Consider the following 15,368-nt stretch of genomic DNA (forward strand, 5'->3'; position numbering starts at 1 on the left):
AAGGCTCCGGTGCTCAATCCCCAATATCAAAAAATAAGGATTAAAATAAAAATTAGTTGGGCATGGTGTTGAAAGCTTGTAATCTCAGTGTTTCAGAGGCTGAGTCAGGAGGATCAAGGTTTGCAGCCATCCTCAGCTACTTAATGAGGCCCTTTGCAACTTAGTGAGATCCTGTTTCAAAATAAAGAATAAGTTGGGCATGGTGGCGCATGCTTGTAATCCCTATGCTTTGGAGGTGGAGACAGGAGGATAGGGCAGGTTCGAAGCCAGCCTCGCTGGCTTAAGAGATCCTGTTTCCAAATAAAGAATATTAAAAAAAAAATTGGTGTGTGGGAACGTAGCCCGGAGGTAGAAGGGTTTTCAGGAACCCTAGTACCACCAAAAAAATAAATAAAAAAAATAAAGTATAAAAAATAGGGTTGGGGGGTGTAGCTCAGAGGTAGAATGTCCCCGGGTTCTATCCCCCAGTAAGGCAAAAATATTTTTTAAATAGATAAAATAAAAAATTAAGGTACATTGTATTAACATAGTCATACTTCTAAGTATAAAAATATGGCCACATCGAGATTGTTATTTCATTTTTGGTCTACATCAAATGTACAACTCCAACTCCATGTTTATTAATATCAGCAAAATAGAATCTAAATAGAATTTAGTACTTAGTTTTAAGTCAAGTGAACAATGTTCATAATCTTACCCTTCCTTTAACTAAAAATCATGGCCTTGTCTTGTCCTTATTAATTAATGAATTTCTTAGTGTTGACAATGAGCAGCAGAAAGCTTCATTTTCTGCTAAGATGGTATTGTAGCAGAAAAACTCAGTGGTCATCTGAGTCCTTCCCAAGGACTCATAGGTGCATTAGCCATGAGAAGTTATTTTTCCCAATGTTTTCAGGCACACTGACAGCAGGACAGCAGCCCTTCTTAATAAATTCTGATTGACAGCTCTCTTGTGCTAAGTGCGATCATATGGTACCTATCCTGGATGGCTCTGTCTGATAATGGACCATGTGGATCCAAAGCCTGTCTTCTTAAATGTTTTGAAATTTTATTATTATGGTCAGGAGAGAATTTAAATGGAATGCCAGTCAGGTATTTTTCTCTTTTCCTATGCAGCTATGAGTTTTGAGTAAATAATCTCTGCCCTATCTATGTCACCGAGATTTTGATGAATTCCATCATCAAAATTCAAATATTTTAATTTTTCTCACATGATTTTATAGCCCGTAGGTCCAAAAGAGCCATGGTGGCAAGTGCTACATCTAATAAATATGAATGACGTGAATACTCCCAATACTTTTCAGTTTCTGTAAAATAGTCTCCAATTTATGTAAAAATAATTACTTTTTGTTAAGAAGACATATTCTTTCTAATTTGGTCCTTTCAGCTTTTTCTATTATAGATGCTGATACTTAAGCCTCTTACTTGAATAGAGATGCCAACATAGAAGAGGCTGAAGAATGAAGTAACTTTGACCAAATTTGTTCTCTACTTTTAGGACATTAGTTTAGTAGACATGTGTATTATTGTAATTTAAACATAGAAAATATATTTCTGTGTAGATTTATCTGGAAAAATATTCAAACCTTTAATGTGAATCTCTTTATTATTAACTCTTCCCACCAGGTGCAAGGAACCATCTTCCCAGCTCCCAATTTCAATCCTGTAATGGATGCCCAAATGATTGGGGGAGCACTCCAAGGATTTGGTGAGTTTAGGAATTTCTCCTTTCATTTTTATAGCATTGTTTTGGCTTTATCTTGTTTTAAGACTATACCGTGGGCATAAAAGAGCTGATGCCTTACAAAATGCAGGTGCATATTCAACAACAGTAACAAGATGGGCAAAGATGTAGATTGAGAACAAAAGTAGTAGAAAAAGTAACAATGATTAACACATATGCCTTGAGAAACTGAAGATCTGCTCTTGACATACCTTTCCTGTATTGTTCAATGCTCTGTCACTAACTGCTAAATAAAATTCTAAGCCAACAAAACCTTCATCTAGGACAAAACATCCTTGCTGACCTTCGTTTGCTCTCTAGCCTGTTTCTGTTGCTACTCCCACATCCAGCCAAATCCCATTTGCTAGCGCCCCAAATGGCTCTGCTTTTGCACATCTCTGTAAACTGCCTAAGAATTTTCCTGCCTGAAATACCGTTTTCTTCTCTTGTCAAGGATCCATTCAACTTTCCCTTCAAGTTCCTCCTGCAGTGAGCCTTCCTGTTGCTGCCTTCTTTGAGCACTCCAAGCTCCACCCCCTGTGCCGCCCCTGGTGCGTGGATTCCTAGCTGTTTCTAATCTCAGCCAGCTCTGTTTGTGCAGATCCTCCGCCCCTCAATCCACTGTGCTCTCTTGCAACTTGAGTTTGACTCACAGGTGCCGAACAGATCCTCCTCAGATGAGACTAGTGTTTAGAAAAGGAATATAGAAGGAAGGGGAGAAATGTTGAATTCTCTTTTAAAAGATACCATCTTTACCATGTGATATGAAAATGTTAAATAGCCATCCATATGTTTTCTCTAAAATCTATAGTACAAAAATTTCTGGTGAGCCTATAGATAAAAATAGACAACATAAAAAAGTGTTTGCATAAGATATGCAAAGCCTTTCATGAGAAAGCAAGCTCTTGATTATAAAGACAAGGTCACCTTGGCAGGAACTCTGTATGTGTGTGTGTATACATGAATGCAAGACACATCTATGAGTTTTACTCGCTAGAAGTATCCCACTGGAAAACAATAAAGGGTTTGAAATATACTCTCTAAAGTTGACTTTAAGAGTTTTCTTTGCTTTAATGCATTTTCAATTATCAATCATTGCCAGAAAAATATAAAGACAAGATAACAAGTTAAAGAGTATTCCTGGAGTATATTTTTGTTGCTTTAAAACTGAAGGCCAAAGAAATCTATTCACCAAATATATATATATATATTTTTTCTTTGTTGTAGTTTCAATTTTTCTGTCACTGCAATTTTAGGGTTGAAATATGAATTCACTTTGACCACTGTAGGATTTTACTTGTCAGTAAAAGATTTCAGGAGGTTCTAGTTTTGTTTGCAGAGTGTCCAGTGTAGCATTCTGGAGCCAGAACACAGTTTAATGTGTTTTTAGAATCTATCTGTCTTGATAACTTTGGCAAAGTGCAATTGAAAAGGACAATTACTAATGTTTTCCCTCTCTACTCTTTGATTTAGAAAAATTCAAAGGCAAAATCACTTTCGTTCTGAAGCAAATGAAAATGAGAGGCTTTAACCAAAATTGCCTTAAATTGTTTAAAATTTTACTAATCTCAATAAAAAATGAACACTTTCCAGTCGACATTAATTAATAGTACTGTCCACTCTCTGATTCCCTGACATCGGAAGCTATTTTCCTACCTCTGTGTATCCCTTGGAACTACTGTATTTATTTTGTATCTATTAATATAATTACCAAATTATTTTATGAGATCCTGGACAAATGGAAATACTTTTTTTAAGTGCTATTGGTATATTGCAATTGTGAATGACAGTGAGATTTATTTATCTGTCTATCTATTTATTTATTTATTTATTTATTGTGGTGCTGGGTAGACAGTGAGTTTATAGTGATGCTTAAACACATGCATATCACATTAATTGGTCTGTTTTCTTCCCCACACTTCTGCTTTCCTTCTCTCCTACTTCTCCCAATCTTTTCCTAATGCTCTACAGGTCTACTCTGGTCTCCTTCCTTTTTCCATGAAATCCCTCTTCATTTCTTTTCTTTTTGCTTTCTCTTTTCTTTTTTATTTCTCTCTTGATTACACTTATGCGGGGGGGAAAAAATGTGTGACTTCTGATTTTCCGAGTCTGGTGAAGGTCACTTAGAATGATATTCTTCATTCAATCCATTTTTCTGCAAATGACATAACTTTCTTCTTATTTATGGCTGAGTAAACTTCCATTGTGTATGGATAGTACATTTTCTTTAACCATTCATCTGTTGACACCCAAATTGAATTAACTGGAAACATTTCTAACCTTTATACTTAAGTCTTCAAAATGAAGCACATAAGTCAAAATTAATCTTTTTTCTTTAAAGAGCTAGTGATTTTACAGTGGACATACCTTATTTAGTACTTTTCTCCCCTTTAAGTATGATGCTAGCCACAGGATTTTGGAAATGTTCTTCATCAATGTGAAGAATTTGCTTCTAATCTCGGTTTGCTGAAAATTTTTGTTTTCTATTTTGTCAATTTTTTAAATCTGTAGATAAAATCATCTAATTTGCTTCTTTAGACTATCGATGTGATGGATTATATTGATTCATTTTTGAATGTTGAACCCTTTTTGCATACCCGTGTATTATTTTGTACACATTGTTACATTCAATTTGCTAACTTTTGAGAGATTTTATATCTTTCTTCATTAGACATATTGGTGAATAGTCTTCTTTTTTGTCCTGTCTTTCTCTGGCTTGGGTATTGGCCTCTTAGAATGAGTTAGAAAAGACATCCATTGCTTTTATTTTTTGTAGAGAATTAGTATCTTTTGTTTAAAAGTTTTGTAGAATTCACTGCTGAGTATATCTGGTCTTGGCACTTTCTGTTAGGGTATATTAATGTATTATTGATTCAATTTTCTTTGTTCATGTATTCAGATTCATATAATTTTCCTCATGTGAGTTTGGGCAGATTGCATCTTTGAAATAATTGATCCATTTCATTTAGACTATCAAATTTGTGGACCTACAGTTGTTTATATTATTTCATTGTTATTCTTTTAATGTCTATAAGCTCAGTAGTAGTGATACCACGATACCACCTTCATTTCTTTTTTTTTTTTTTTTTTTTTTTTTGGTGGTACTGGGGTTCCTGGAAACCCTTCTACCTCTGGGCTACATTCCCAGACCTATTTTTTATATTTTTTTTTTATTTAGAAACAGGGTCTCTTAAGCCAACGCAGCTGGCTTCAAACCTGTGTGATCCTCCTGTCTTCACCCCCCAAGCTTGGGGATTACAAGCATGCGCCACCACCCCTGGCTACCACTTTCATTTCTAATATTGGTGTTTTGGATCTCTCTTTTCATTAGCAAAAAAAACCAAGGTTCTACACATCTTTACTGTTTGAGAAAAGCCTGAAAATAATTTGGTCAATGCTAGTTATGCTAGTGATAGAAAGCTAATGCTTTCAAACTTGATTCCTAATTTGCAGTCATTTCAATTTAAATTTTAAATAAAATTTTGGGAATCTATAATATAAAATTATTTTGAAATATCTTTGGAAGGATAAATGGATGAGAACAGCTCTGAAAAGTTTAAAAAAAAACAGAGAGGCAGGCTGTAGGTAATCTCAACAGAACAATAAACAACAGAAAATAATAATAAATTAGGTACAAATTTTTCTTTGCACCTGTGACTAACTAGGCTAGCCCAGACCCAACTTTCAGACCCTGCTTTTCAGAGCAGGGTGCCTTTACTCTTGGAAGCCATTAATTTCAGTTTTTGGAGCTAATTCTGTTCCCTCCTCTCTCTTATTGCAGCTTTCAGCCCATTTATCTCACCTGCATAAAACACCTCTGATCTTCCCCTGCTTCCCAATGGCGCCTTGTCTATGGAAATCCTAATCACTTGTTCTCATTCCCTGCATCTTTCAGGACCAGACTACTAGTTTTCCTATTATTGTAAGACCACTTGGGATGAATTTAATTTTCCCAAGAAGTGACTTACTTAACCATATAAACTTCTAGTTTATTTTTCTCCCCATCTGCATGAAATACCTCCTTTCATCAGATAAAGATGACAACAAATAGAATTAAACAATCAAGGAAGACTTTATTCAAGACTATTGCAATAGGGACTGAGAGTATTTTGAGAAAGGAGAGAGACTGAGCTTAGTTCCTCTGAGACAGAAAGTAGGGGTGTTAATGGGATTCTACTCAGCAATAAAGAAGAACAAAATTATATCATTTGTAAGAAGACAGAAAGACCTGGAGAACATTAAGTTAAGTGAGATTAGCCAAGCACAGAAAGAGAAAAGGCATGTGTTTTCTCTAATATGCTCAGTCTAGGGAGTATTAGGGATACCAGAGGGACTTAAGATAATGGAGGGGAAACCTCAGCAAAGCCAGAAAGGAAGGGTAGAAGAGGAAGAAGGCTGAGGTTGATTAATGGAAAGGCTATTTTCAAATATGTGTATACATGTGAAAATAACATTGTTAACTGGACACTTGGTATTAGAAGGGAGGGAAATGAGGAAGCAGGGTTGGTGGAGGGCACCAAGTACTGAATGTGAATGTATGCCATTGTCAACATGATCTAAATTATGATGTGAGACTATAATAAAAAATAAAGAATAAAAGTTGAGCGTGTTATGCAACATTGGCTGAGCTAGTGGAGGGGCAGCGGTGAGTGTTGGAATGGGTGTGGAGTGTGACCATGTGATAAGGCCTCCATGATATCAGCACTTATGAAGGTGGTCTCCTACTCCCACACAGACAGTGGGAGATAGGTGCTCTATCTTGATTGATGACAACATTTTAAAAAGATGGTTTCCAGAACCTGGAGAAACATTTCTGTAAAATTGGCCAGAGCCTAGAAGAAAACTTACATCCCAGAAGAGCGGAGAATCCATTGCAAGTTTTCTAATACCACTGCCATAGGAATAAGGAGGTGAGGGGCTCGTTGTTAGGGAGAAATCTGTCTAAATTGTAGTTAGGCTGAGGAAAAGGCTAAGGTCATCTTGGTCAATCTACTATGGCTGTAATTATAGCTAGCTGATTCTAAATGATTTGTGCACTCAGGCATTCCAGCCCCGTGTGATGATATGTGGTATGATGTAATATGATATGGTATGGGAATGGAGGATGCACGTTCCAGATATAGCGTGTTCCATACAAAGCGTGACAAGTTCACACCATCCCTAGGAAACATCCAGACTCCTTGTACTCTCCTGGTTACTTTTCTCTATTACATCTCCTTCCTCTGGATGATCCAATCAGGAAAGTCAGTCGTGTTTTCATAATGTGTGCTCATTGTAAGCCACGGCTCCCTAACTGTATGGTGGGGTGTCCATTTGCATATACATGAACTTGGAAATCAAGGGAGCCCTTTTTGGTGGGGTTAGATGGATAGCTGAAGAAAGGTTATTTTGTTCCTTACTGCCCTGTATCTTGTATCAGCTGTATCCTGCACCAGTTCTTTGTAAAGGAAGGTGTGGGGGGGTGGGGCGATCTGTAGGAATAGGACTCAAATGAGACAGGAAGATCACAGGCTTCATCTAGCACTGCTCTGCGATTTCCAATTTTAGGTAAAATTGCTCTCTGCTTTAAAGGGTAATACTCACACATTGGTTTCGATGCTAGGTGATGGGTTCTTCCTAACTACAGAGTAGTGACTTTATTAATCTTCACATATTATTCTTTTCCAGACTGTGACAAGGACATGCTGATCGACATCCTAACGCAGCGCTGCAATGCACAAAGACAGATGATTGCTGAGGCATACCAGAGCATGTACAGCCGGGTAAGCGCTCTTTCATCTTGACCTGTTTCTGCACCAAACACCTGAGGACTAACAACCAGGTCCATTCCCTTGCCCAGTCTCAAAGATCACAGCTATTTCAGCCCCCACTGGTATGTTAGAAACAGTCCATATGCCTCTTACATGCCTCAAGAAATAAAAGCTATATTACAGAATGCATACATGTGTGATGTATGCTCAGAATCATGGGGACCACCAGTCCTTTCCAAACTCATACAGCATCCCTTCCAAAAACTGTTTTGACCTTAAATGCCACTTGGTCCAATTAGGCTAAAAGTGTTGTGTTGGAAGGGGCCCTGGTGCCATTGTTAGGGAAGGCGTACAGAAGATTAATGATCATCAGGTCAAAAAATAACATCTTTCCTGCAATTCTCTGCAGGTCCTCACCTAGCTCTCAACCAAAGTGGATTCTCTCCTAGCTTTTCTTCTCTGCAGCATGCAGTTACAGAGACCATTAAAAACGAATGGCAGTTTAAAAATAGTTTAAGGCAATAAAACTATCCACGGTGTTTTAAAGTAATCACATTCTAATTTCAAAGCAAGTGCCATTAAAGATGCCTTTGCTTTTGTTATGCATTTAAACCACAGATTCAGAACAAAAGCTCTTCGGGCCAAAAGGGCCTGAAATAGCAATTACTTTGTCAACTGAGCATTATCGATGAAACACTATCATAAAACTTTCTCTGCAGAGTTGGTCCATATAAATTTACTCTGTCTCCAAACCTTCATCTTTGAACAACTATAATATATGAAATAAAAGGAAGCCCTGGGTTTCAGAATGAATTAGTAATCCAAAAAGACAGGACTAGTAGTGACGTTAATTAAATTTAGCCAAAGGAAGCCAGTTATACCTTTCCTTCACATAAAACTGTTACTTTATGTTCCCATGATACCAAAGCTAGTTTTCTTTTGAAAGAGAATGTAAGACCTATAAAAGTTGAGCCACTGGTAATCGGATATGGTTTTAATATGCATGATGACGGGAAGGGAGTTATTTTTCTGTAATGTTTCCCTGTAACCTAAAGTTTGCATGTAGCTTTTCTTTTTATATATCAACTTAATTTAGACTAAAGCATTACTTTATCAAGCTACATAAAATTATGCAAAAGCAGATTAAAATGAGGTACTTACACTCAAGAGATTTAAAATCCATTAAAGAATATACTGAAGTGACGATCTTTTCACTACGTAGATATGTTCTCAGAGTTTGTTAAGCCCCCGCTTTTGCTGACTAATCCACATGCCTCGGTAAAACCCGGCTGAGCACTAAACGGCACACGCTGAAGGACGCGAGGCCGTGCCCCAGGCCCGTCTCTTTCCTCTGAAGGTGCTTGTCCTCAATCCACCATCTCATCCTGCAAATGATTTCTCCTCTCACATTCCTCTCATTTTCCTCAAATACTGTTGATCCAGATCTGCAACCTTTATCACCCTTGACCCCTCTGCTGTCCCTGGCCCCTGCCCACTCCAGTTCACTCCAGACTGTAGCCACCATGACACAAGATTTAAACTTTTATGATACTTAGCCACTTAAATTTTGAAATGCTTATCCCATTTCTCCCTCGTAAAATTCCTGATATGTACGGAATAAACCCAAATGCCTTCCCAGGGCAGGTGGAACCTTGCCCGCTTCATGGATGTTTCCCTTCCTTCCTTCTTTCCTTCCTTCCTTCCTTCCTTCCATCTTTCCTTCCTCCCTCCCTCCTTCTCTTTCCCTCCTCTTCCTTCTTCCTTCCTTATTTAATTCCTACTTCTTTCTTTCTTTGTGTCTGTCTTTTCTTTCTTTCTTTCTCTCTCTTTCTCTCTTTTTCTTTCTTTTGTACTGGGAATTGAAGGCAGGGACATTTTATCTCTGAGCTACACCCCCAGTCCTTTTTATTTTTCATTTGAAAACAGGGCCCCACCCAGTGTTGACAGCCCCACTAAGTTGCTGAGGCTGGCTTCAAACCTGCGAACTTCGTGTCTCGCACTCCCAAGCTTTGGGATTATAGGCATGAGCCACCACACCTGGTTTATGTTTTTCTTTTCTTTTTTTATTTTTTATTTTTCATTTTTTGCAGGACTGGCGATGGAACCCAGGGGCATTCTATCTCTAAGCCGCACCCCCAGCTTTATTTTTTATTCTTTATTTTGAAACAGGGTCTCACTGAGTTGCGAAGGGCCTCACTAAGTAGCTGAGGCTGCCCTCGAACCGCAGTCCTCCTGTCTCAGCCTCCTGAATGCTGGGATTACAGGCGTGAGCCACCACACCTGGCTTGTTTCCCATCTTAACCTCTCTCCCCTTTCCTTGCATGTCTTCAGCTATAGCCAGGTGGCGGTGCCTGTAGTTCTCCAAATTAACCCCGTCTGCTCCCGCCCTGTTAGGCACGGGGCTTCACCTGTCTTTGGGGGCCTGGTTTCCTTTCCACGTGCTGCTCTCCTGCCAGTCTCCTGGACTCTGAACACCGTGTCCTCCCCCACTTCTCGAGCCCAGTGGCACAGGCTCGTCCACCAACGCATCCCATTCAATACTTTCCACAGTACTAAGGACACGTCTGTCCTCTCGCTCACCTCTCTCACCGTAGCACTGTCTAAAGTCTTGAAACTTGGAATCATTTTTGCTCATCCTAGAGCTTAGGGTAAGTGTTTGTTTAACACACTGATGTTGCTCAGTGAACGGGTGTTGGATGACATTGGGATGGTACGATGAACTGTGGCTCCTCCAGTAAGAAGCAATCAGACTCTCTTGGCTCCTGGAAACCTTTCCAGCCCGTGCCCCTCATCCTCTGCTCTGGGCTAGGTGCCTCCTGCTTGGCTCCCAGAGGTCTCTCCACATAACACTACCATGATGCCTGCCATTCTGAGTGTGTTGGTTTAATTTTATGTTTTGCCAAGTGCACTGTAACCTCCTGGGTAAACTGGGATTGATTTACTGGCTGTTATCCCTCCAGAGCTCAGCCCAGGGTCTGACACAGAGAAGGCGCTTTATTTATAGAATAAATTAATCTAAGTAATTACATCCTACCTATTAACTCTTTCTTTTTAAAAATACAAGAAGCCGGGCATGGTGGCACACGCTTGTAATCCCCGCGCTTGGGAGGCAGAGACAGGAGGATCGCACAGTTTGGAGCCAGCCTCGCTGGCTTAAGAAACCCTGTTTCCGAATGAAAAAATATAAAATAGGTCTGGGAGTGTAGCCCAGAGGGAGAAGGGCTTCCAGGAACCCCAGTACCACCAAAAAAAAAAAAAAAAAAAAAAAAAAAAAAAAAAAAAAAAAAAAACAAGAAAAGGAGCAGAGCATGGTGGCACATGCCTATTATCCTAGTACCTGGGAGGCTGAGACAGGGGGATAACAGGTTTGAGGCCAGCCTCAGAAACTTAGTGGGGCCCTGAGCAACTTATCAAAATGCAAAATAAAATAGTGGTGGAGGTGTATCTCAGAAGTAGAATGTCCTTGGGCTCAATCCTCAGTACCAAAAATAAGTAAATAAGTAAATAAATAAAGTATAAAAGTACAAAAAAGGGGACTATCCTTTTTGTATCTACTCTGTGGTTAAAATGAATGTTCATCTATTTCCTCAAGATCTCCCATCCACCAGTCCTTCCTCTGGATGCCGACAGGGTAACCTGCCTGACCTTCAGTTGGACCTCCTTGACCTTCCTCACCCTCACTTTCAGAATCACTTTTTCCGTCTTCTGTTTGCTACAGTTTCCTTTCTGTGAGGAGACCCTACATATTATCCCCATGGGAATCTCTGAAATGTTCATTCTTATATTAACATGGCTAATCAAGAGTTGCCAGAATTATTTTCTTAGCTGCTGAGTAAAGCGCGACTCTAGTCATGCCCATAAAACCTCCTTCCTTGATATTTCACATTTGATCGGGCAGGACGATCAAATCTCCATCAAGGACTTTGCCTCACCCGACACAGGAACGAATCCCCAAACTCAACGGAAAAGCCATTTGGAATGCTGCTGATGGATGTACTTATCAATGTAATTAATGTGGTACTACTGATCCCCCCCCCCCCAAGGCAGATGCCGGTCTGCTGAGAGCACAGTGAAACCGATGGAGCCATGAGATGCCTTAGGAACAGGGAGTCGGCTGTCCACACATGACAAGGTTGACAGCCAGACAGCGATTCCTGCGAGTGTTTAAATGCAGCACCGAAGCAATCCATTTTCTCATTTTTATCTCCAACAGGGATGATCAGCTCTAAAATTCACTGGTTTCTGTCATTCATTTAACCTCTGCTGGTGGTTACACAACTTAGGGTAGAGGCTGATTTGTCCAAAGAAAGAACTTGAACCAGAATCATCTGAGTCTAGATCACATCTTCCATAGTCCTCAATAATTACCATTGTTCTCAAATGAATACACACTAGGCTTAACAAGGGCAGAGATCCGTGCTTTTCATTCTCTCACATCCTTCAGGTTTTTGCTCAAATGTCCGTTACACAAGAGGGCTTCATCTATGTAAAACTGTCACCCACCCCAAGGCTAGCTCTCTCTATCCATCTCACCTATTTTTTGTACATAACATTTATTATCTTCTATCAGGCTAAATGATATTTTTACTTATTATAGTTACTATTATATTTGTCATCTCCTTCTAAAGTACAAGATCTATAAGAGAAGGAATCTCTTTTTTGGTCATTAATGTGTTATAAGAACCTCCAACACCGGCAGCAACGTGGTTGGTGTTATGAACAGGATCGTACTTCCTCAAAGTGGACATGGTGGAGCCCTAACCTCCAATGTGACTGCAGCTACAGATGAGCCTTCTGGGAGGTCATTAAGTGAGGTCAAAAGGGTCAGGTTCCTCATATTAAGAAGAGATGCCAGGGATGTGGGTGTGTAATCTGCAAGGTAGGAAAAATGATTCACTGGAAACCAAACCTGGGACATTTATTTATTTATTTATTTATTTATTTATTTATTTATTTATTTATTTTTGGTGGTACTGGGGTTCCTAGAAGCCCTTCTACCTCCGGGCTACACTCCCAGACCTATTTTTTTTATATTTTTATTTGGAAACAGGGTCTCCTAAGCCAGCGCGCGCGGCTGGCTTCGAACCTGCGCGATCCTCCTGTCTCTGCCTCCCAAGCGCGGGGATGACAAGCGTGCGCCACCACGCCCTGCTAAACCTGGGACATTTAGAACCTTGGACTTTCTGTTGTTGAAGCCACCCAGTCCATGAGATTCTGTCCACCCTGGCAGCCCGAGCTTAGTAATACAGTAGGTAACCAACAATTTGATGTGAACTTGAAATCCATTTCACTCTCCTAACACCTTAGTTCCTCTCACTTCTCAGCTTCATGGTTAAAATACTGAGATTTGAAGATGAACATGCCTACAAAGTGGCTTGCTAGGAAATTATCTCAGCTACTTTACAGATAGTATTAGCACGTCACTACTGCCAGTTCCAGGTTTTATATCTTTTCCTCTACCTTTCACTTTGGGTTTGGCAGAAGAGAGGAGGAAGTTAAAGTTTTTAGCTTCAAAAGCTGAGATTCATTGTGTAATTTACACAGACCAATTTTATAAACATAAATTAAACATAATTTAGGATGATACAATTACCTCATCTTTCAAATACATAAGTTAAATGCACTCTTTTTGGTAAAGCTGAGAACTTAAGAACCAGGAAGAATAATTTAGAGTCTCAAAAAGCTTTTCTATGGAACTCAAGTCTTATAAATTTAGTAAACCACCTATGTAAGTTTGTTATAGCCTAAACAATTATTTATTTAGAATAACATAGCCTATCTCTGCCAAGGAAGGAGAGAGGACAAGGAGGAGGGAAGAAGGGGCAATGGGAGATGAAATCAGATAAACCATTAAAACTAGCCTTATTTATCTTTACAGAACTCTAAACCAGTTCTATGAATTTACATTTTTACCCACAATATAGATTGATTTCTCTTTCCCTTAAATTCTTACCAACACTGGGTGATATAAAACTTCTTAAATTTGTCTAGGACCAATCTATTTTATGGGTATAGACGGAATCTCACAGTAGTTTTAATTTTAATTTTTCTGGTAAAATGTAAAGTTGAGCATTTTTCATAGCATATGCTTATTATTAGGTTCCTCTTTTAAGTTAGCTTTTACCACCCTTTGTATAATTCTCTTTCAGTGCCTTATCATTTATTGATTGATATAATTTTTATATAACTTTTATGCTAGTCAGTTCTGGAGACTTAGACATATTTTGTTCAATTTTATGGTTTCTTTGTGGTACTGGGTATTTGACCTTTGAGCTATACCCCCAGACTTGTTTTTTTATTCTTTATTTTGAAACAGGGCCTCATTGAGTTGCAAAGGGCCTCACTAAGTAGCTGAGGCTGGTTGCGAACCCGGACCCTCCTGTCTCAGTATGTATCTTTTTTAATATACTATGTCACACAATCTTGTGTCACGACTGTGAAAGGTATGAGAGTTCAATCTATTTAGAAGATAGCAAGTTAACTGACCAACATGAAATGGATTCTGGTAGAGGACATGAAGCTCCTTAATAAGAAACAAAAGACAGTTTACCACTCACAGCAATGGTGGTAGCCACAGTATCAACACTTTTCTAATAGTTCCCTGAGCTTCTTTCCCACCAAGCAGTGTGAAAAGGACTGATTGAGCATCTGTGTATACAGTGGGTTGAGATTAGGAATCTGTACCATTTATACTGTGCAGAATGCATGCCTACCCTTTGCTCATTAGAGAGCTACTATAACTTCCAAAGCTAGTGATTTTACCAATGTCCGTGGAAGGCAGCTTAGCACAAAAGGCTATCTGTGCTTCACTTGTCAAAATTCAGAAGGATGAGACCCACAGAGAATTGTCTCCCAATAATATCAATTGTTATTTCTATGCCGTCACTCCAAAATTTATGCCAAATTTGTCTTTGAGTATTCCATGCTCTTATTATTCTGACCAACAAAAACTGAGAGCAAATTCATCACTTTGTTTCAAATAGTATTTAAAGATTTATCAGCAAGATTCTATGAAAGAGAAGATAAAAACTCATTGTGTTCTTCATGTTTGGCTCATTGGGTTTAGAACCCATGAAGATATCAAGGCTCAACATTTAAAAGCTGGGTGACTTTCTCTTTAAGTTCTACTAATGATCCTTCCATTTAGTCTCAAATGTTAATCGGGGTACTTCAGGAGGATGAATGGCACAGACTCATCTTAGTCCACAAGGAGGGAGTCTAAGGCAAATCGTGCCTTTTGGAGCCAAGTAATGTATAGAACTCGGTGTTCCCTTCCCCACATACCAAAGTTACTGTTCTTGTTCTACTACCAGGAAATTTACAAGCCCCATTCCAGAAACTATAGCTTTACTTTTTTTCTATTATTTTCTATATATACCTAGAACTGCTTTATTTGGAATAGTCAGGTGCAAGAGAATAAAAGAACATTTAAAAAATTACAGAAAGCTATTATGTCACACACAAACAGTCCACTCAAATAAATAGCCTTTTCCTTTTGATCTAAAACTATGGGAGTCTGGAGGGCGTTCAGGTGGCTGAACCAGAATTCATTTAAAATTCTTATGTCTGATTTTAGTTAGATTCTCAGCCAAAGAGGAGACCAACTAGTATATCCAATGATTGGTGTGAGAAATAAAGAAGCATCATGCTCAGGAATGGCCCAAGTGAAATCCCAGATTTTCAAAACAGGTCTGTGTAACCTTTTTCCCCTTCATCATGGACATTATTTATGAAAGCTAAAAGATATTGATATTTTTCTAGAAACTACTGTATTCAGTAACTAAACTTCCTACTAAGCTGAAGAGGTCAGAAGGAGGTAAAAGAGACAGAGAGGTATAACTGAGTCAACCAATGCCAGCAATACTATATTCCTGTGAATGCTGAATTGTGGGGGA

At 38.9% G+C, this 15,368-nt stretch overlaps 1 protein-coding gene across 1 annotated transcript in view; it reads left to right on the forward strand.

Annotated features, from left to right (window-relative positions):
• Window positions 1–15,368, forward strand: part of ANXA10 (annexin A10) — a gene marked incomplete at both ends in the record, with an annotated part of 91,105 nt that overhangs the window by 37,132 nt on the left and 38,605 nt on the right. Inside the window, 2 exons of the mRNA XM_080710223.1 lie at window positions 1,627–1,708; window positions 7,391–7,485. Of these exons, the coding sequence (XP_080566349.1) occupies window positions 1,627–1,708; window positions 7,391–7,485 (177 nt within the window). The remainder of the gene's footprint in view (window positions 1–1,626; window positions 1,709–7,390; window positions 7,486–15,368) is intronic.

The sequence above is a fragment of the Muscardinus avellanarius genome, assembly GCF_963383645.1.
Source record: "Muscardinus avellanarius genome assembly, chromosome: 14".
In the NCBI taxonomy this organism is placed as follows: domain Eukaryota; kingdom Metazoa; phylum Chordata; class Mammalia; order Rodentia; family Gliridae; genus Muscardinus; species Muscardinus avellanarius.